Source organism: Copadichromis virginalis, linkage group LG14 (assembly GCF_057382275.1).
Source record: "Copadichromis virginalis isolate Kocher_CV1m ecotype Utaka linkage group LG14, C_Virginalis_male_GT1.1, whole genome shotgun sequence".
Taxonomy (NCBI): domain Eukaryota; kingdom Metazoa; phylum Chordata; class Actinopteri; order Cichliformes; family Cichlidae; genus Copadichromis; species Copadichromis virginalis.
Genome location: NC_140631.1, coordinates 26966876 through 26990178, shown reverse-complemented (window position 1 = coordinate 26990178; position 23303 = coordinate 26966876). Strand labels below are relative to the sequence as shown.

Here is a 23303-nt window from a genome sequence, read left to right as displayed (position 1 = left end):
TGCATAATCTGTCACATTAATGAAGACAAAGAAGAAAAAAGGCAAGTAACTCAAAGTAAATTTTATTTGTATTTAACATTCCACATCACTGAGAACAAAGACTTCTCTGCTTTTGTCAACAGCTGGCTGAGGACGGTACAAAAAGAGCAGCCACTTTAATAAATGCATCGACTTTGACTTCATCGGCTTTCTGTGAGGCGGTTTCAGATGGACGTGTCACACAGGAGGCGTTTAAAATGTTCCTTGGTTTAATGTTTTCATATTAAAAAAAGAAGCCAAACTGTGGGAGGAGGTTGTGAAGCGAGGAGGATACAAACTGCAGGTATTGCTTAGTAGTAGATACAAATGTCTCCGTGCTGAGAGGAAGTGTTCAGAAAGGGAAACGGAGAGGGAGAGCATGCAGAAGTGGAGAAACTGGAGTTAGTTATTTGACAAGACTGTCTTTACAAGGAGAAATTAAACCAATTAACTGTATTTAGTGACTGGAGCCCTTTTCAGACATCCTTCACCTGAACACGGCAGCCTTCTGCATCACATTCATCACAGCAGGTCGAATGATGCAGTCGCTTTAGAAAGGACAGGCAGGCACATGGCCCTTCTGCATCTTTGTGGTGTTCGCCTCACTAAAGCCTGAACCACAGAAACCTGCACACGATCAAAAATTCGTTTCTGAGTTTAGGAAATATTTAGAGATTCTTCTCTTACTTAATTCTGCTTTAAAAGAAAAGCAGGAATCTGAATGTTGAGCTTGTGTGTAAGGGGAAGCACCATGCAGCACACATACAGAGATTCCACTCTTAGTCACTGTAGCCAAGTGTGAGTACACACCTTTAGTGTTTGAGGCTACAGGTGCCAGGCATCACAATTGTTCTCAGAAAGCAGCAGTGTGACCTTCAAGTGTGAATAAAACAATCCATGTCTGAAAAGGGCTGAAGGTGTCACAGGATCAAAACCAGAGAACATCCAGGTGCAGATTTGTGTGTTGGTTTATTAGCCAGCAGTCATTTCTTCATGTTTCCATGTTGTATGTAGGCTGTTGTTGGATAGTATGTGCTCGAAACTGATGTACTGCTGTCCAGCCATCCGCTCAGTATCTGTAGTATGGACTCCGCGATCGAGACCGCGACCTCCTGGAAAAAAGAAAAGACTCCAGTATAAAGAGCAGCGTAACAAACAAAGATATGACTGCTGTGCTTTAGTGTGAGATTAAAAATTTGTTTCTAATCTGGTGAAGATCATCTTATCAGCTCCATCAAGGCACGTAAGCGTCAGTTGTTTGGTCGTTAGCAGTATTACAAACCAACTACCCGAATGACTTTCATAGAAAGTCAGTGAAGAGGTGTCTGCACCTCAGTCAGTGGGGTTTGGAAATATCCAAAGTTTTAGAAACCAATTCAAATTGTGAATTTTAGCACAAAGTTCTTTTATTTATTTAAAATAAGCATTCATGTCCATGTAGTTTAGCCCCAGTTCTTCTTTTTTACAAACATCCCTGAAGTAAACAAGCCCTAGACATCAATAACACATTACATCAGGCCGTACAATGTTCATCCAAAATCATTCATCAGCCTTCACTTCAGACCTAAACTGATCATCTAAACACAAGTTATAAACATAAAGTACACTTCCTGAGCACTTTATTAGAAACACTTTTAAACCTGCTCATTCAAGCAGGCACTCAATCGGCCACTGACGTGGTGGCAGTGAAGTGTGTAACATGTTACAGGTCAGGAGCAGGTAATGAGGAAACAGCTGTTCTCAGGGACTTCGACTGTGGCATGACTGTTGGTGCCACAGAGGCTGATTTGAATATTTCTCACAGTGCTGATTACTAGTGGCACTAAAGTTAAAAAAAAACAAACAAAAAAACACACACACACACACACACACACACACACACACACACACACACACACACACACACACACACACACACACACACACACACACACACACACACACACACACACACACACACACACACAGATATCTGTGGACAGATGAGGGAGATCCAATGAGAAAGGTCAGATAACCACAAAAAGGAGCTCAACAGACTGAGCACGTGACCCACGTCTATGTATGAAAGTTACAGACGGACAGCACGTTTGTCCAATACACAGAAATTATGTAATGCTGTTGAGATGAAAGGACTAGAACCCCCAGTGTTGGCAGAAAGATGTGGAATCCACTGACAGATGCTGTCTGGAGAGTAAAGGGAGCCCTGAGCTGAGTATTAAATGGTAAAAACGGACTGGTGCTTAAATGGTGCTTTTCTACTCAGTTACACACTTTATAACCAGAGGGAGTCAGGAATCGATCCACTCACTTTCCAACTGGTAGACGAGCTTATAGTGTTCCTAATAAAGTGCTCTGTGGATGTACACATGTGGCTGTAGAGAAACTACCTGAAAAGGTATTGACCTCTTTGCATTTAGTCTGACTTTTCAACACTAATCTGTACTCTAATTTGCAACTGATGAGAAGACAAATAGCTTAACTACGGTGTCTGCAGGCCTGGTGATGAGCCTTTGAGACAGTGTGTGTGTGTGTGTGTGTGTGTGTGTGTGTGTGTGTGTGTGTGTGTGTGTGTGAGTGAGAGAGAGAGAGAGAGACAGAGAGAAAGAAAAAAGAAGAAGACATAATTCATTCTGCTTCATTGTGGCTGTGCAGATTCTTGTGGCTTCTCACATACCTCTTGTATGAGTTGTATTCTCGGCCTGAGGGACAGAGGACAGAGCCGTGATGAAAAACAACTGCATGCCAGAACATCTTAAAGCCCATAAAACTGGCAGAGCAGAAACTGATGGCAGCAAATCAGAGCCTGAGCTGATTAAATATTTTGGTTACTTCTGTGCGAGTATGCAAGGCTGCAGAACAAACACTGCATGTTCATTAAGCCACATTCTAATTACACAGGAGCCATGTTGCTGCTGTCAATCAAAAACCTAAAGCCTTACCATATTTGGAAGGAGAAGGCGAGTGGCTCTGTCGCCCATATTGTCTTTCCCATTCGTCCCTTTCTTTCTCACGGCGCTCGCGCTCCCTAAACGCAGAGCGCCAGGGTCAGAAAGTTGCGACACACAAATACCAAACGGTCCAGCTAGGCACACAAACACGGACTTACTTCATGCGTATCTTGCGTGCCATGGCTCGCAGTTCGCCTTCTCGCTCCTGTAAAGTAAACAACCAGCAATAAGAGGAAATAGGTGGACAAAAACGCTTCTGTCTTACTAAACCTCAGACATGCTCTCACACACACACACAAACACACACACACACACACACACACACACACACACACACACACACACCTACCTGTCGTTTGTGTTCCTGCTGCTGGATCTTCACCTGAGCGGCTTTCTTATCCGCCTTGGCTGCAGATCAGGCAAAAGAAAGATCTTTATCATCTTTTTCACTTTGCATAATATGAGAAAATCTTCAACAGTTTCAAGTTGTGCACAGTGCTGATTCTTAATTCGCACATTAACCACAAACACATGCGATCTGCTCGGCTGCACTCACACTGCTTGTTGAGAGCCTTCTGCATTTTCAGCTTCAGCCGTTCCTGTGGGGTCATCTTGGGCTGCAGGTGACACAAATGTGTTAGTACAGCTTTCCATGGCCGGAAAAAAAAAGAAAAGAAAAAAAAAAAAAGAAGTGTGTGTGTCAGTGTGCACGCATGTGTTAGAGAGAGGGGGAGGTACCGGGGCTATTGTACAAATTCAATACCATCACCTTTACGAACAGTAGCTGGTGGAGATAAAAAGGGTGACAGATTACAAGTGATTGAAAACATTTTGTGTGTTGGAACAACAGACACAGGCTCTGTGTGTGTGTGTAGACAGACTGCTGCTTTAGCTTGCAACTGCTGTGGGACAGTTTAGAGACAGGCCAGGATCAAAACAACATGAACACAAATATATAGTTAAAAAAAAACAAAACAAAACAAAACAAAAAAAAAACCAGTTGCAAGAAAAAGTTTGTGGACACTTTGGAATTACTATGATTTTTGCACTGATTGGTTTCAAAATGAAGATCAATCTTTATGCATTTAAAATTTTAAAACAACCTGGGTAATCACTGAGTACAGGCAGGGAAAAGTACTTCCAAAGTTCATTGGAATCAGGCGTTCCAATTGATAAGGTGAGACTGAAGTTTGGGTCGTCTCCAAATCGAGGAAACTGAGAACTGCCGGTTATCTCTCTGCAAAAATAGCATCAGGAATATAGAGTATAGTCCTGGGGAAAACACCCAAGGGTAACAACAAAATCCCTGGACTCCCTAGACATAAGGTTAATTGTGACCCCACAGGAAACCACAACTCTGCAAACTCTACACCCCAAAAAACCAGAACACCATCCTGTGAAGCACGGTGGAGGAACAATTAGGCTTTAGGCTGACTTGTTACCCCAGGTTTTGGACACCTCGCGATTGTTAGGAGAGCAACAAATTACGAAGCATTTTACTGGAAAATGTAAACCCACAAGGAGAGGACTGGTAATCCAAGAACAGAATGAACCAAAGACAAAGAAAATTCAAGGTTTGGATGAGCCAAGGCAGAATCGTCCTGACCTTAATCCATCTGGGGAGGGCTGTTTGAGGGCATTTTCACACCTAAAGTTAGTTTACCCTGGTCCAAATCAGTTGACGAGTTTTGTTTATTTACACACAGAAAACTCCAATCAAACCAAAAAAAAGATGTGAGAACATTCAATCTGCTTATTGGCCACATGTGTCTAAAATGGGAAGAAAATGCTGTGCTCTGGAGCAGCAGATAACTCAGAGTTTATTCCTAACATTCATGTTTATATGGGTAATATTTTACAGTTTGTGTACTGAGCACGGCTGCATTACTCCGCTACATCCCAGAAAGCAAAGCACACCTGGCTACGGGAAGACGTTTAGCTCAAATTTGCATCTGGTCCCACAAACTACTCTGGAGTTGATCTGGATCGAGACCTCCATCTCCAAAGGGACTCAATGTGGTTGTTTTGTCCACACCTGGAGTGTGATTACCATGTTCACACCTGGACAAAGGAACAACGCCAATGGGGAAACAAACGTCGCAGAAATACTGACGAACTCAAACAGTTATGTAGAGAGGAACAGGCCCAGACTCTCAGTGTTGTCTCATAAGCAGCGATGACAAACACATGAAGGATTATTGCAGTTGAAAATTCAAATATTGAAATGAATGATTGCTCAATGTGTTCAAGAAAGGCATTAACTGTTTAAGAAATCAGACCCCATGAGTAAGTAATGCAGAAATCATAATTCTCATGGTAACCCAAAGATTTTCTTGCAACTGTACGAACACTGCCAGAGAGAAGAAAGAAAAACAAGGACTGGAGGAGGAGAGAGGGTCAGAAAGTGAAACAAGAGCAAGTTCAGGTCCGGTGAGTTTAAAAAGTTGGCCAGTGGCGTTTTGTCACGACACACCCTTCGCTGGGCTGTTCAAATCTGGCCAGGCAAGAAAAACTGCAGGTCACAAGCTGCAGGCAACAGACGAGCTGATAACAAATGTACACTATTTGACTGTGTGACAGTTGGGATGTATTCAAACCTCGTCCTCTCTTCCAGGAAAAGAGTGAGAAGAAAAGTCGTCCATGACAGAAATACATTTCACAAAACAGTTTCGATGACTTATTCTTAAAGGAAACTGCTCAAAAATTTAGGAAGTCTGCTTATTTGCTCAATTGTTGTTTTGATCTTTGTGTCCATTTGTACTTTCGAAAGTGTCCGACTATTTCTTTAATCAATATGTTCGTCATTCACGTGTTCATTACTGATTTATAGATTGTCATAAGAGGAAGAAGTGATCTTCTTCATCTCAAGACCTTTGATGTGTCACAGTGTGTTTATTTTAGACTAAAGACAGATGCATAAAGATAACTGCACACATGCATCCACCACCAAGATTAAAATCATCATCAAGACTTCAGAGGACGTATAAAAGTTCACTTCATAAAGAAATGGCAGCATTAACTTAGACATCTGGCAAGAATACTGTAGTGTAATTTGCAGGGCGTGTCCACTTTAGGGGGAGGGGGATAAGAATAAAATAACTGTTCTCTGTGGGCAACAATGGCTTCTACATCCCAGTGTGGTGGACAACCAAGTCAGCCTGTCAGGGATGAGGGAGGCGTAGGCTTTAGCAAGAAACCCAGCTAGATCAAATTCTTACTGACTTTGGCAGCTCCCGTCTCTTTACCACCCGAAGTGTCAGGCCTGGAGAGAGGAGAAGAAGAAGAAGACAGAAAAACACATCACGATGAGGTGAAGATGGCATATTTATATATGCATACTGACTTTCTAACAGGTGTAACGCTGAAGGGTGAGGATGGCTTTTAAATGTGAAAAGCAATAAAGAACAGGTGTTAAATTGTTCTGGCTTCGTGACACTGAAACTGACTGTTTTAAGACTCTTATTTATGGACTTATTTATTGTTCACTGGTGCAGCACAGGCCTAGTCAGGTGCCTTAAGTCTGAAAAGTGATGATGGTAAATAGAGACATGTCAGCCCTAAAGCAATAAAGTACTACTTATATTTCCACTTTATAGCACAGCTCATCTCCAAACCTTTTGTCTTGTGTGTCATTAAACTCAAGAACACTTGCTGTTCAGCTTTTGATTAGCCAATCTAATGAGTTATGAGTCGAAAGTGTGCTTTTCCTGAGACAAAACCATTCTTAAAGAGCGGGGAAAATTACAAAGTTTGATAAAAAACAGTAAAAGGATGAAAACTGTTGGTGGTTTTTAATCAAGCAGCCTGAAATGTACGTGTCTATTTTGCCTAAAAATACACCTTTTAGACGAACATCTGCTAAAATGTGGGGCAAGGCCCCCTGGTGGACGAACAATATATAGCAGTCAGGCCACAAAAGGTCAGTCACAGTGACTAAAGTCTTTGTAAACATGTTTAAATAACCAGGAAATATTTAAATGACAGCTGATGAAGTGTAGAGATTTCTCTTGTCTTTTAAATGGATCTCGCTCCTGTTCTCATTATTTTGCGAGGAAAAAATTAAACTGGAGAGATGGTAATGAAGAATTATGCTCCATTAAGAAATCATCAGAAGCCCAAAATGAATCTGTGACGACACAAGGCTAGAGACACTTAGTCTTATTTATGTGTGATTAAGGGTTTGGATGATCGGCAGAATATTTCCAGATTTCTGACAAGGCCAGGGAGCTTTCATTTTGGATATTAAAGACACCGCTCTTTCTATAATATTGATTATTTACATTTTCACACTCTGTTAAAGTGTTTTAGGGTCTTCTTACTTTCTTAACTTGTCAGAGATGGCAATGGTAGCAGGCTGGGCCCCTCTGTGGGCAGGGGATGGGCTACGGCGAGGACGGCTAGGGGTTCGTGAGGGACTGTGGCTGCCGCTGTCACCACGACGATGTCCTCCACTGCTCCAACCCCCTCTCCTCGAGTTGCCGCCCTGACGTGAGCTCGAGCGGGACCTGATAGAAAGACAAAAGGGCTTCAACTACAGAATTCTGTTAGGCAGCTCATGTAGCACTGCTTACAGATTAAGCTAACCTTGTTCTTCTACGTGCCGAGTATCGTCTCCTATCCCTGTCTCTGTCCCTATCCCTGTCTCGATCCCGGTCTCGTTCTCGCTCTCTGTCCCTCTCACGTTCTCTGTCTCTGTCGTTGGAGCGTGACCGGTCACGTCTCCTCCACGATCCTCCGTTCCCTCCTCTACCTCGGGAGTAGGACCTAGAGCGCCGCCTTGACCGCGAGCGACTCCGGGATCGACGCCCATCTCTTCCCCCGCGTCCTCGTCGGGGTCGGCGTGAATGTGACGATGAGCGAGAGGAGGACCGAGAGGAAGAGTGCGAGGAGGAAGAAGGGGAGTGGCTGCTGGATGACCTTCGTCTCCTGAATAAACAGAGACAGCGTTTCAGTATAAATACAGGCTAGCACCTAGCCTATCATTACATCATATTTTCCGCTTTTAAATGTAATATGTTGTTTAATTTATAGAAAAATTTTGATAACAGATTTCAGCTTTGAAAAATACCCAATCAGATTTTTCTTTATGCGCATGCACACTTCAATAGTTCCTTTTTGATAGTCGGTGATTATTTGGTCAGATACTCTGAAAGCTGATCCACCTTTCTGACCACAAAAACAATCGATATTCTTTCTGCACGAACAGCTGCGGTCATTTTAATTAACAGTGACTGCAAGAAGAAAAACCAGGAGGAGGGAAAGTTACCGACCGGGAGCCCCTGCTATGACCTGCAGAGTGCTGCGAGTTGGAAGGGGCGTGGCCAGAGTGAGGAGCAGCTGTTTGCGGTGCTGCCGCGGCTTCCTCGTCACTGCCGCCGAAGCTGGTGATGAAGGTGATCTTCTCTGGACCGGGAGTACGTGAGCGTGAGCGTGACTCAGAGCTGGACTCTGACTCTGGCCTGAAAGTGATCAGAATTTTTTTTAGTTAAGACACACAGAGGCAGACAACCAATCAGAAAAGTGGGAAGGACAAATCAAGTGGGTGAACTCACCGTTTATAAGGATCATATGTTGGACTGTCTCTCCTGGCGTAGCTGCAAGAGGAAATGGCGAGTTAACATAACCACGTTCTGAGGTACGGTGAAGTTCATTACGGAAAAATAACGCAAATTTACCTCGGAGGGCTGATTTGTCTTCCTTTTAGCCTCTTCTCTCTAAACTCCCTCCTCTGTCTACGAGAGCGGCGGCCCTGAGACGATCAAGCAAACAAACATTATAAAACCTGTGAACACAACCCACACAAACACTTCCCTCAGCAGATTTAGTCTTACAGAGTACATGGCCTTCTCCGCCTCCAGAGCTTTGGCATGTTTGATGGCCTCCACTTCTTCCTTGTCTTTTCTCAACATCCTGACAAATGGGTAGCACAATCACAGCATTACAAAAACCACAAAAATAATTATTTAAACACAGAAGCGCATCAACGTGAAGAAAAGAAAACCAACGATCCTCAGTGTAACAGCATGAGATACATGCGTTCGTGTCGGAGCCACGGCTCAGTGTACTCATTACGGTTTATGTTTTAACGTCAGATGCTCACGTTAAACATTGCCATGGTTTCAAACAATAACAAGAGTGGCTGTACGAACAATGGCTCAGGCTTAAATTGTTCTTATTCCCCAACTTCAGAAAGTGTTTTTTTTACCCCCCCCCCCCCCCCCCGGGAGAGCAGCTAGTTTATTTGGGCTGCACAAAAGCCAATTAAGACGACACTAAAAATGAAAAAGCTCATTTTGCACTGTGAACCATACAAAGCTACTCCACTGGAGTCCAAGAATACAAACATGTTGCTCAAAGTTCGCCTTTACTCTACAGAACTTATTTTGAAAGAGATCCTCTAAATAGTCAATCAATTTAAAAGTAAACAAAAAAAATACCTTTTTTTACTGTGTGTATTTTTACAGTATCTGCTGAACTTAAAACACTGCAGAAGCTTGTAATTAAAATGAATATAACCCAAATACATCAACTTTGAGGTCAAGGATATTACAGTTAACAAAATTAAACCACAAAAAAAAAAAAACAAACATTAAAAAAACAAAACGACTACATTAGAAAAAATATTTCAGTTAACCGAAAAAATTATAATAAAATAAAAACCAGACTTCTGAAAATAGTTAGTTGATAAAATGTATCACAACTTCCCTAAAGATTCAGACATGTTTACTAAGAATTTGGTCTAAAACACTGAGTCAACTGAACTTTCAAAAAGTTCTGTTTTCACAATAATACCTAAAATTCTTTTCCTAAATCTCACCTCTGAGATCTGCCGTTTATACAATTATACTTAAAAAGACTAAAAACTTAAACAGAATTAAAACCTTAAAAAAAAATTAAAAAAAAAAAACACAGGAAAAAACCCAACAACAAAAGAACCCTGAATTTAAAAACAAAAAGCTATATTAACTTTACTTTGATCAAGACACTACTTAAAATTTCAAGAACCACTGACATCATGATGTCATTAATGACATGTTACCTGACAAAGTCTCCTTCAGCCATTCCATATGGCGTTGCCATTTTGTTCAGGTCCATCACCTGCTCCTGGTTCAGCTCATCAACATCAACCTCCACATCTGAAAGCACACACACAGACACACACAGACACATCATTTTTTTAACAAGTCGATTTCTTACCCAAGCATTAAACAGGAACACTGACCTGAGATCAGATCGTCGGCTCACAGCATTTAAAACACAATTATCACATAACCAAGAAAAACCTGCAACCGGGCAGAAAAGATGAGCAGTTCCAGCTGAGTGGATCACGTTTATAAAGACAAACTTCTCCAGGTACAGTGTAAGATAACTAGTGTTATTTCTCAATAACTAGCGTTTCACACGCTGTTAAATTGCTTGGTTCAACAGCATTAATTTCTCATTGGGATGTGACATTTCTCCTTCGCTGAAGCCCATTTTGAGGGTTAGTCTGAAGCTAATCCTGGTCCAGCTACACAGATGTGTATCTGGCCATTTGAACCCTGCACTGCATTAAATGATGTCACAAATCCAGCTCGCACAGTCAAATTGACAATTTCAGATTTTAGTCTCTTCTGAGAAACGTTCTGTGGAATAACTCTCGCACATCCAAGAGACGAAAAGCTGATCAAACACATTCTCTGTGGACAGCTGTGCCTCTAAATGTTTTATTTGGTCATCTCCTGAATTTTATTTCCCTAACACATAGATTACTCCAGTGAAACACGCTCACCGATATCTGGAATGCCTTCGTCATCTTCGGATTCGCTGTTTTCTGAATTGTCTTCCTCCTTGTCTGACTGGGGCTCAGGCTCTGCTACAGTGCTGTCCTCATACGTGTAACCAATGGTGGCCTTCTTCTCAGCCAGTCTGCACAACACAAGGAAAGATTTATAAACACAACTTAAAATACTGGATTTCACAGTGGAAATAAAGAAATCACTTTAAAATTTAGTTCATACTTTTTCTTCTCATCCTCATTTGGTTTGGGCAGACCACCATAGAGCTCATCCAGGTAGATCTGGTATAAACACTGCTCCTCAGAGACTGCAGGAGGACAGGAGGGATTTAAAGAGCACAACACAACTGCAAAATATACCCACTGAGAGCAGGTCAACACACTGCCATGGTCACATTAAGAATACAGGTGCAACACTATTAAGTGCATTACATAGTCATGTAGATTTTGTGTGTTAACACTCACTGTTGGCAAAGTCATTCTGTACAAGGCCTCTGTAGCGCTCATAGTTACACTTTCTCTCCTCCATCTCCTGCTCTGGAGTGCTGCATGAGACAAAGAAGATTGTTGGTCACATTAAACACCTCACTGAACGCCTAAATCTCACCACACCAAACTGGTTTGTCTCCTCACCAAGCATGAAAGATGACTAAAAATACAATCTCACAGATGACCTGTTCAATTACTGAGCAGCAGGTGTTTTATCACAGAGTAAGAACCAGAAGTCTTACTAAAAAGCTACTCTACAGTTATTACCACAAGTTTCAATGCACCAGCACAAACAGTCAGTGAAGTAATCGGCATTACAACACAAAGATGGAAACAGACAGTTGTGCTATGACCAGCGTTTTTAAATTTTATTTTGTTTTTAATTCTTTAATTCTATTCAGTTTTCCATCACTTTACAGAATCGCTTGGTATTTTTTAGATTAGTTTTAACTTTATAGAAAGGTTCAGTTTTAGTTTAGTTTTTAATTTTAGTCTTTTAAATTATTATAATGTAATAGGAGGGGTATTTATCAGAGAAAGTTTTAAGAGTAGTCACCCGGTCATCCCAGCAACCATCTTCAACAAAGTCTCCTCATGGGTGGTGTTTTGAGAAATCAATGGACTGACTGTGCCTGTGGTTAGAAAACAGTGAACCTGTAAAACTAACCACAGCTATGATCAGCATTTGAGGATTGTGCTGACACCTTATTTCAGGTGTTCAGTCAATCCTGCAGCTGGCAGCTTCACACCACTGTCCAAAGACATACACATAATGTCAACTGCTCTCGTACTGAGCAGGATTACTGCTACAACCACACATCATCAGCAGGGAAACACCAAAATGTTTTACAACGGCCTAAAAATCAGTTCACTTTCCTATTAGCAGGTCAACAATCCAGCACCTACTGACCACAGTCTTAAAACCCAGGAAATCCGGAGGACCATGAGGACCCATTTTAATAATCTGTATTCATACTAGGAATCAAGGTCATGCAAGCTGTTGCTCTTCTGCTCCACAGGTGGTTTCTGTCCTCCCTGAGCTCACCTTAGGACACCTGCATTACAGTTTGGACAGATGTACTGCCCCAGTCAAAGCCCCCACCTGCCACTGTCTTAGGAGCGGGTCACCAGAAGCACTAAAGCTGTGCTTGAAGAGTCATAAATCTACTACTACAGACTACTGCAGCAGGTGTTTTGGCTTTATTATTATAGAAATTGTAATATAAGTAATTAAATTTGCCTATTTTTTTCTTAAAACAAACAAACAAACAAACAAACAAAAAAGGGGTCACCATCTCTTTTGACCACTAAAGTCAGATCAGCTCAACCTCATATAAGAGCAAATGTTTCCACAAAATTTAAAAAAAAAACCCCAAAACAAAACAAAAAAATAACTGAAAACATATGAATGAACTATCTTTACTGTTGAATATATAACAATCTGTACTGCATATGTACAACAATCTATGGTGAATGTGTGAATCTCCTCACAACTGTCCAATGTAGAATCATACAACAAAAAAGTAAATAAATAACCGTAAAATGTTCACACAATGTGGGTTCCATGTTAAAAATGTGACTTTAAGTACTTTCAGACTTACGATGTGGTGAGCAGAGGTGGAGTGTAGGTGGGGATGTAGTCCAGGTGAGCCCTTACATCAAACCTGTCAATCATGTTGTTGGCATCTCCTTGCCAAGGCATCCTTCAGACAACAAAAATGAGGCAACATGTGATCATAAGCTCTGCGGTGTGGCTCATCTCTTATTATGTGTGGATTTTGTGATTTTCCTCACATGTTTGCAGGGCTCTCTGCAGCCAGTGCCACAGCTGGATCCAGGTGGATCTTGTAGGCTCGACCATGAACTTGAAGAAACTGCGCAGGATCTTTTTTCTGTCAAAAGAAAATGAAACTGTCAGAATGCAATGCATTGACTAATATCTAAAAACTACAAAATGTTACACTGCACAGCACTTTAATTAAACTGAAACCAACAACCATGGAAATTAACTTCTAAAACTTCACACTTTTTTAAAACAGTAACTGGTTCATTGATGCAATGAGGATAACTGAAAGCTGTGCCAACTATATGCATATGTTTTTAAAAATACCACAAAGTTTGGATCCACTTAACTGTGTATAAATTTGCTCAAATCTTTCCTTTTTTTTTAAAAAAAAAAAATCCTGCAGTAAGAGTGTTCAGGCCAGACCTGCTCACTCCTACCCGGTGGTACACTGTGGCAATGCTACATGATAAAGTTTCTTACTATTTTCTCGTAGTACTCTCGCCGGCGCTCGCCTCGCCGTTTGTAGTCTACCATCATGCCACGGAGCTTGCGCTCATGTTTGCGGGCCTCCTGCCACATGACGGCTCCGCTAGGGGTGGGGGCGCGGCGGGGCACGGCTGCTGCTCAGGGCAAACAAGCAAGAATCATGGAAGACAGGGGAAAGTGAGATTAAGGGGTGTTAGGGGCAAGATTAAAAATAAATAAATAAATATTGGACTTGATAAACAGAGCACTTCAAGAGCTCTGAACTCCACGTTATTTCCTTGATATACAGACAGAAAGTATCTCTTACATATTACAGTTGATATCTCTGATCAGAACCAACTACATAGTGCAACCAGCACATCTGCAAACACACTATCAACACTCAAGACTCACGAAGATTCACAGTTTTAACCTTCACACTAAACACAGGCAATGCAATCGTTACCTAGATTCCTTGTTAAACACTTGACAACCAAAATCACGCACTGACGTCTAAACTTCTAACAAGACAACAGGCACATAGTCTGAGATTAAAAGGCCATGAATGCACAAATTATTTGTAGTCTGTCTATTCATAAGTAAACTGAGGCATATTGGTCACTTCCTATAACTGAAGTTGTGACACGTCACATTAGAGATGTGAGGGAAATTCAGTGTAACGAAAAACCAAAAATGTATACGTTTGAAATTAATTTGCATCAGTGTCTACACTTCCAGTGCATTTCTCGGAGTGTTTGACGAAACTCATATCCGCTCATATTGGTACATCACATAAATTACAGTGAATCAAGGTGTCACCTCTGCATCTCCCACCACTAAACGTACTTTTAATTTACAGCAGTAGCTAAACAGTCTTAAGCTAAAAAGCTAACCTAGTTTTCTATCCAGTATTAACGTAGTTAAAACGGTTACATTACAACGCTGTTTGTCCTAAAAATTGTTATTTTAACCCGTCTACGCCCCACTTTCAGCGTTCAGATTCAGCCGGGTGCTAAAAAAGTCTGTGTTATCAAAGTGATGTAGGAGTTTGTTAGCATACACACGGGCCTGACTGCGCATGCAGCCCGGGCCTTTTTAATGCTATCTAGCATCACAACTAGCCTAGCTTAGCTGATCTGCAAATGCGTTGGGAACAATAGTCAAAAAGCAGCTACGAAACACTGAAATCTACACACACGTACAGGGCATTCAGCGCGGTCTAAATTCTCACAGTGTACCTGTTTTACTAATCGCCAACACACACTCGGGTTGTTTTCAGTTGGCCAAAAGCGACGTTAGCAGAGTGGAGCGTAACCACACGCCTCCTTAGCGTATATATAACAGGCTGCAGTACCGGCTCTGGCCTGTGAGGGCGCTGCGGGGGAGGCGTGTGTATGTAACATTAATGGGAAGATACTTTTGAAAAAAAAAAACTCCTTATAATAAAACACAGTAAACAATAATCACCATCAATACTTCTACCTTCACAGCAGAGGAGATTCTATACAAAGCATCACAAATGGTTGTGAACAGGCTGATCCGAAGGGCCAGCTCTGTTCTAGGATGCCCTCTGGACCCAGTGGAGGTGGTGAGTGACAGGAGAATGGCGGCTAAGCTGTCATCACTGTTGGACAATATCTCCCACCCCATGCAGCAGACTGTGACAACACTGAGCAGCTCTTTCAGTGGGAGACTGCGGCACCCACGGTGTGGGACGGAGAGATTTCGCAGGTCTTTCCTCCCCACTGCTGTCAGACTCCACAATAAAGACTAACTGATCAAACACACACATCCACACATGTGCAATAACACTAAGTGCAATAATCTTTTCTGGCATCGTTGTATTTTTACTCAGTTGTATATAGCATTTGTATTCTATTTTTATCTTATTGTATATTTTTTCTACTGTATATAATATTTTATTGTATTCTATTCTGTACAGTTGTGTACTGTGTTTATTCTTATTGTATTCTAATTTTTGCTTCATAACTTTTGCACTGTCCACTTCCTGCTGTGACAAAACAAATTTCCCACGTGTGGGACTAATAAAGGTTATCTTATCTTATCTTATCTTATCTTAAATAAAATAAAAAACAAACAAACATTTTGACAGCTTTCTTCTTCTTTTTAAATTTACAGATGGTTTTAATACAATGCTCGGTGTCCTTTTGAAAAATTATGAATAAATATTTAGATTGATTAAATTGGGTTTTTTAGATATAGTTTATACTTTGCTATGATAGTTAAAAGTTTGAATAAATGTAGTTCTTTTTATTGCTGAAACTGAACAGTACCTTATTCCAGCACAAAGATTAGTCTTTCCAAAAAGCCTTCCTTAAACTTTAACAGGGTAATATATGTGTTTTATTCTGAACGAAAGTTTATTTACATTATCTGTTGGCTTCATAATGAAAGTTACATAATAACTCAGTATGAAAAACGGATCAGTGGTTTTTAAGGTTGTGCACCGTATTTGGCCACAAGATGTCCCTGTAAGACAGGAGAGATGCACATTTGAAGTTATCACAGTTAAACAGAGATACTTTCAAGGAACTGGCAAACTGTGTGTGAAAACATTTGTGGTAATCCAGCTAAAAATAATTAAATTTATCTTTTTTTTCTACAAAGTATTATGCCCCTGTACCAGTCTATGACTACTTTATGTGCACCAGGACATGCATTAATGCTGCTCTAGTGAGAGTCACTCAGTGTTTAAGCCATATATTTTCTTGTATTTGTGGATTTGTCAAACTCTCCTGAATCCCTGTCAGAAATACAAACCCAGGTGCCCTTGGGTCAGTGCATCAGCTGCACATGTGGATGGGCACTAAAATAAATCCTTAAAGGGAATCTGTTATATTCATTTTAACTACCACATTTTTCTGTATAAATCAACTCTTCTGGAGTTGCTGATTTTCATACATACATACACACACATTGCATACATTAAAAAACCAAGGCATGCACTAGACAGCTGAACTTTACATCATGTATCTATATTGTTATCTTTCCCTGTTATGTATATTTACTCATTGTGTGTCTGCCTGTGTTTTAAGCTGAAAGCTAACACACATCATTTTGTTATGTGACTACAAAATGATCATAAAGAATCTTCAACTCCTCTTATTTATCTCATGCTGATATTTGTCGCAGAGTCAGAACGGAGCTGAAAGTGTCAGACCTGGATATGACTGAGTTTAAGACCATTTTAAAGGAATTAGAGAATAACTCTTTTAGTCAGTGTGACTGCTTTTAATGTTTTGCATATTTGAATATCAGTCATATTTGTTCCTTTACTTGTTATATTATTTTGTGCCTGAACAGGTCTCTCCTTAGAAGGAGATTTTAATCTCAATGAGACTTTTACCTGGATGAATAAATTATATACAATACCTTTTATTTATAAAAGTATATTCTATCTCTCCAATGTGCTGTAATCACACAGCTCCTTAGAAAAGTAACTTGGATCCATCTGGGAGGGATCAGACTAGAGATGCTACTGCTCCGCATGGAAAGGAGGTTTGCGAGCATGTCTCACCGGGAGGAGGCTGGAGGCAGACCCCGAACGCACCAGAGAGATTATATCACTACAGTTTAAATTACTGTAATGCTTTATTTGCTGGATTATCCAAACGATCAGGATGACTTCAGCTTATTCAGAGTCCTTTCATCTGAAATCTGAACATATCATCACAGTACTGAAGTCAAAACAGGATCACTTCTAAATCCTTCTACAAAGGTTTGAGTCCCAGGAACATTTCTCAGTGTCTATAATGCTAATAGACCTCTAACTGTGTGTGTGTGTGTGTGTGTGTGTGTGTGTGTGTGTGTGTGTTTTAACTTGTATTTTATTTCTCTTGCAAACTTGACTTTGTTAGGTTTTAGTACTTTACGACAATAATAATTAAATGTACTATATGAAAAAAATGACATTAACATTGAGATGTGGATTGGGCTTCTGTGCTCACAGTTGGCTGTCAACCAGATCACAATATTTTATCTTTGTCCATGTTAATAGAACCATCCAGCACTGTGAAAGCATATATAACAGAACCTAAGGACAAGCATTTAACACCTTCACACTGAGGGGCAGTGACCTCTTGGCTGAATCTGAAGCTTTCTAATCTGCTGGCTGGGCTTTGACATCCTGCTCAGCAGGTGCAGAAAGAGGCTTGTACATATGCACGTATATGTATACGGCTACGTTTGTGTGTGTAAACTCTATTCTCTACATTTCCTCATGACCAGCATGGTTACAGGAAACCATGTTCATTTCCAGCCCACCGCTGTTTGCACAGGTCAGAGGTCACATCTGTCACATCTATTTGCACATTAAATGTCTATGCTGTGACCTTGGAGCTGCTTACACTTGACAATTTTTTATATTTTAGTAACACACAGCATGCATGCATGCATTACTGTAATGATTTAGGTCAACATAGACTGTCTGATATCTGCAAAAATGGTTACACTTAACTTCAGTCATTGCAGACCCATTAAAAACAGAAACTTTAAGTAAATATTTGCCAGTGTTTCCAGCATTTTGACCAGCAGTTTGCACAAACCCACTGCTCTTGAAACTTACTGTTATTTTTTTTTTGCAGCCACACATTTATTTTTTAGGAAAACTGGGGTCAGTCAGGTGGTCTCCAATATTTTCCAGGCGCCGACAGCATCAGAAAGAAAAGGAAACTAGTGAAAGTCATTGTGTATACGGTGACTTACAGACCTAGTCATTGTGCCTGTGCTCCAACACGAAAGATCCTCTCATGGGACTCTGTCAGTGATTTATAAACAGAAAGCTTGGTTGTGACATCTGAAAAATGCATACAAGGAGACAAGGAACTAGACAAACTGATAACTCTTAAACAAATATAAGTAATTTAAGACTAATGTTGCTATTCCAAAGCTTAAAAATAAGCTTGGGTGCCTTTTGTTACATATACGGTTATGGTCAAAAGCAGATCTACAGAGACTGAGGCGTTATTATCGACTAGCACAGCTTTACATTATTCACAGTCCTAAATCATTTATCTTGTCATCTTTAGCTCCTCCCTCTTTATACCAGCTTTCCTCTGATTAGCTGCCCCTCAAAAACAGAAGAGCTGAACAGCAGTTGACCATGTTAGGGTTGTCTGCTCTTCCTCTCATTATTCAGACCTAAGGGAAAACTGTCTGGAACAGAGGGTTTAGAGCTGTCTGAAGCCTAAGCTTTTGGCTAACAGGGATTATTTTGGACAACTAAACCCTGGTGTTTAATAAAAGGTATAAAAGAGTTGGTAAATGCACTTTTATTACATTCCACATGTGCTGGTTGCTCCAAATGGAAAGTATAAGGGGAAAAACAGGGGACAGTAATACAGTGATACTTCCAGAATGAATCACAGTACAAAAAGGGCATCAATATGTACAATATTATTTATGTACAAAAACAACCATGTTACACACAAGTATGATAAAAACCATACATCTCGGGCAAACTGCAGTATTACATGACAAAATAGGCATCAGTGTATAGTTTTTAAAATGTTCTCAGGAGGCTTTCACTCTAAGCAGAGTGAAATGTTTCCCCTCTCACAAAAACTAACTATATCCAGTCTTTTGTTCACTCTCACACACACTTACACACAGCCACACACACAAAAAAAATGTTAAATAGGCATCTGTTCACTGATCCTTTCTGTCGGTGGAGGTTTGGACAACAGTCAGATGGCAACACCGAACAGGAAATGTATCAGGACTCAAATGGAGGAAGATCCTCTGTTTACTCTTGACAGTTTCACAGGCACTCAAAGGCAAGTCTGTAAGTCTTTAAGTTTTCAGTTTACTGTTGAGTCTTTCAGCTCAACTTTATGCCTGTGCTGCTTTTTCATGGCCGTTAAGAAGGTCCAAAGACGATGGCGACGACGCTCTTTCGACCCCTCCGCTTAGCAGCCTTTGTTCCTCTGGTGTCTGAGCACAGCCATCTGTGTTTATAAAGGTCAGAGGGTCACCTTTAATTTTTATATCTGCAACATCGACACAGTGCAAGTAACTGGAGAAGGGGTCCTGTGAGCAAAAGAGTGCTAAGGACGCAAAGTAAATTTAAAAAACAGCTCCTCAGGGCTTTAAAAGGTCAGCATGGGGTCAGACCTCCAGCTCTTGGTTATCTGCATAGTGGAGGCGGTTCAACTTCTCCCTCTCCTGGTTTGAAATGTCCAGTTTGGCAGCATGTGCTGGCTTTAGTGCTGGGGAAGGGTGTGAAGGGGCCGGGGAGGGTGGTAGGGTCAGTTCAATCTCCTCGTAGCAACGTGAGACGGGGGCAGGGGCTGGAGGGTTTGTGAGAGGGGCGGCAGCGGGCAGCTGGGGCACCGGACGGTCCACGTTTCTGATGAGGTTGACAAACTCCCTCTGGTTGTTGATGCCTTCTTCCTGCGGGACAGCCTGCTGCTTTTTCCGCTTCCGATGGAGGTGGGACAGGATGAAGGCACAGGAGGCACAGCCACAGACCGTCAGCAGAGCTAAGACTCCCACCAGGATCATGTAGAAGCTCAGGCCCCCGTGTGCTGAGTCAGACATGGCGCCTTCAGGTGTGGAGACGTCAAAGATCAGACCAGAGTTCATCAAGATTTTATACGTTTAAAGATGCACAAGTATTTGTCTCACCTTGACAGTGGTGACCAACGCAGGGATTTTTGAGGCTCATGCACTCGTCACCATAGTTACCGTCAGGACAGATGCATGTGTTCCTGCCATCTATTATGTGACACTGCAGGCCTTGTTGACAGGGGTTGGGATTGCACAAGTCCAACACGACCTGAAATATTGGAAAAACAAAACAATAAGACAGTTAAGAGATATATCCACTTCTCTCTAACCTCCAGTGAAGTTTCTGATTGGATCTTTAAAAGATCTCTTCTTACTTCACTTTCAATGCTAAAACTCAAATGTTCATTTATAACCAATTATTTTTTTTAAAGTTTTAGCATTTTTAAACTTTTTGGTGTAAAATTTCCTCCTAATAGTGTGACTTCTCCTGTAGCTCAGCAGGGATTGTTAAACAAAAATAAATAAACAAACAAAAATGAACTTGAAAGTTGAAAGACTAAAGACACTGGATATATAAACCTGAATATTTTAGATTTGTTATTTTACGTAATTACTTGAGATTTTCAACTAATCACTTTACAGTTAACAAATTTCAGCATTAAACTTGGAGCTAAGAGGGCTCTATAATATTATAAAAACGTTTATTTACTGTTTGGCTTTTGTTAAAAAGTTTTACTTCTGTGGACTCTTTAATGTACTTCTGATAGGGCTATACATGCTCGAATCATGTTTATTCTTGGTATAAATAATAACATCTGATGTGCTGTCTATAGTTTTCAATCCATTTTTATTCTGTATTTTATTTTTAATTATAAGCTTGTTCTACATTTGTTCATGATATCATCGCCTGTTTTATTTATACTCAGGTCCATGTCCATGTATTACTTTTTTTTAAAAGTGATTTTCTGCTTTTGTTTTGTAAAATATCTCCATCCACATGAAAAAGAAAAAGGCACAACATTAGGTTCTATGCAACATAAATGTTGGCCAATCAGAAGGCTGCAGACGATAAAACCGCACAGTCTGATGTCAAAACAGAGATAAAAGTAGATAACGTTCTAAATCTAAATCTTCATTTCAGTTGTTGTATGTGTGGACATAAGGCTGAAATCCATAGACTAAAGCTATGTTTACCAAATACCAGTGTATATGTGGACAGCGCGTCGCCCCAACCAATTGAACTTGAGATTAGCTGCATAATGCGTTTGTTACTGTGCTTTTCATTTACCTTTGCAGTACATTCAGCACTGTAAATATTCAAGTTTGTCTTTCTGGAACAGGTTTAAATACATATTTTACCATTGTGTAACATGAACTTCTGATAAAGACTAAATTTTAAAAATCCCAATTTTTCTAAATCCATCATATCAATTTTTGGATTACTCTTTTGAAATATTCTCTAATGTCATGCACGCTCTCTGTGCACCCACACATCTATTATCTTCCTCTGATCTTTCTGTCATCCTCATTAACTTGCTTTCACCTCTGATACATTTCTCACTCTGATTGGCTGCAGAAGGGTCACTGGCATGCATATACAGCTAGAAAAGGTGGAGCACGGAGCTTGCTGGTTGGCATCTCAGTACCTCGTCTCCTGATCGTTGTCAGCACTGGTGATGTCGTTCTGCTGCTTTTGTTTATGGGTTGAGTCATGTTTTCGATTTTGGTTCTGTTATTTTAGGTTATTAATATTAGTTTAGGGGAAAATGGAATCTGATGGCTCTTTGTATGGTTGTTTCATGATCTTCTTCCTCTTTTGTTTATTTTTGCCAAGTTTTCCATTTTCCTCATTCATGTTTATTCTTTGTAAGTAATCATATTTACATTATTAAAAGTATATTGAATATGAGCAGCTTTCTAGGCTAGATTATGTTAGGTTCCCTTGAGTCTTTGATTTAGAGACTGTAACATCTAATATTACCTTGTATGCCTGTTTCATCTTTTTTACTAGAAATTATCTTCACACATTAGTTCAACTAAAAAAAACCCCATTTAGTTTTAATTATTTAAAAAATGATTAAATTGGGTTCTCCAACCTCACAGAAGTTTCCAGAATATCCAGTGGGGCAGTTGCAGGTGACTGTTCTTTCATCCTTCTCCACACACTGCCCTCCGTGCAGACAGGGGGCGCTATCACACAGACGTTGGCGATTTTGGCAGTGTTTTCCAGAGAATCCAGGTGGACACACACATCTGGACCCTGACACCTGGTCCTGTATGGGTCAGAATATACAGTTGTGGTCAGATGTTCACAGCCACTCATTACTGGCATGACTGTCATGGTAAATTTGTGCTTTTAATGACTTCCTTGAACTGTTCTTTTTCCAGGCTGATGATTGTACAGCATCTATCTTTAATGACTTTAAAAACAGGAATTGGGTTTGACTTTAATTCTGGGTTTTCTCTGATACACTCATGCTCAACTATATGCACACAGCCCCATTAATATTTTGGTTAATTTCACTTAGCAAGTTGTACCTCAACCAAATACTTTCGTTAATCATCAACAGTTTGACCACTCTTCTTGGCAGATTTTATAGAGTTCATTTAAACTGGTTGGTCTCCTGGCACAGACCTGGCTTTTAGGAATGGGGACTCCATTCCAGGAGCTTAATGTCAGCCTGCTTTATCCAGTCCAAAACCAATTTTGATGTGTGCTTAGGATAATTGTCCTGTTGGAAGACCCAACTGTGTCCAACTTTCAACCATCTAGCTATTGATCTGAGGCAAAGTTAAAGAATTCACAGGTCGTTCTTCCTCTTCATTATTCCATCGACTTTGTCCAATATACCATTACCACTTGTGGCAGAAGAGCCCCAAAGCATGATGCTACCACCTCCATTCTTCACAGCTGGTACGGTGTTCTTAGATTTAAAAGCCTTCACACCTGAAGAACATATCTCCTGGGATTGTGGTTCAACCTTTATCTGACCATACAACTTTTTAAAAGAAAGCATTTGATTTGTGTTGATTTTGGAGCAGGGGCTTATTTCTTGGTTGGCACCCTCTTAATCCATGGTAATGTAAAACTCACTTCACTGTGGACTCCTTAGAGCTTCACTAACTCCCGTGGACATTCCCATTGTCGTGAGTATTCATCAGTCCAGTGAGTGCTTTTTCTTTTTATGTTGGCTAGTTGTAGTCAATCATGATCAGTAACAAGAAGTTAACAGGCCTCTGTCTTATCAAATTAATTTTCAGTACCACTTATTAAAATATTTAATTAAGTATA

The 23303-nt window shown here is 40.5% G+C and overlaps 2 protein-coding genes across 6 annotated transcripts in view; both read right to left on the bottom strand.

The window, feature by feature from the left end:
- Positions 1-46: 46 nt before the first annotated feature.
- Positions 47-15029, bottom strand: clasrp (CLK4-associating serine/arginine rich protein). 5 transcript variants are annotated; one of them, XM_085430212.1, is made up of 21 exons: positions 14966-15029; positions 13499-13638; positions 13027-13124; positions 12834-12935; positions 11209-11288; positions 10967-11051; positions 10738-10874; positions 10006-10102; positions 8798-8876; positions 8642-8715; positions 8519-8560; positions 8237-8425; positions 7551-7892; positions 7286-7471; positions 6189-6228; positions 3523-3583; positions 3316-3374; positions 3125-3171; positions 2958-3043; positions 2693-2717; positions 47-1130 (listed from the first exon to the last, which is right to left on the bottom strand). In XM_085430212.1, exons 2-21 carry the CDS (start codon positions 13595-13597, stop codon positions 1088-1090), a joined length of 1971 nt encoding a protein of 656 aa, XP_085286338.1. In that variant the 5' UTR covers positions 13598-13638; positions 14966-15029; the 3' UTR covers positions 47-1087. The 5 variants fall into 5 exon arrangements, with proteins under 5 accessions (XP_085286338.1, XP_085286334.1, XP_085286336.1 ...); XM_085430208.1 differs by lacking the exon at positions 14966-15029 and adding an exon at positions 14686-14841; XM_085430210.1 differs by lacking the exon at positions 14966-15029 and adding an exon at positions 14722-14841.
- Positions 15030-19029: 4000 nt separating this feature from the next.
- The window catches only part of LOC146694105 (uncharacterized), a 58325-nt gene continuing 54051 nt past the window's right edge, over positions 19030-23303 (bottom strand). Inside the window, exons 12-14 of the mRNA XM_085430207.1 lie at positions 22108-22284; positions 20129-20279; positions 19030-20046 (exon numbers count right to left, since the gene is read on the bottom strand). Coding sequence (XP_085286333.1) covers positions 19610-20046; positions 20129-20279; positions 22108-22284 — 765 coding nt within the window. The 3' untranslated portion in view covers positions 19030-19609. The remainder of the gene's footprint in view (positions 20047-20128; positions 20280-22107; positions 22285-23303) is intronic.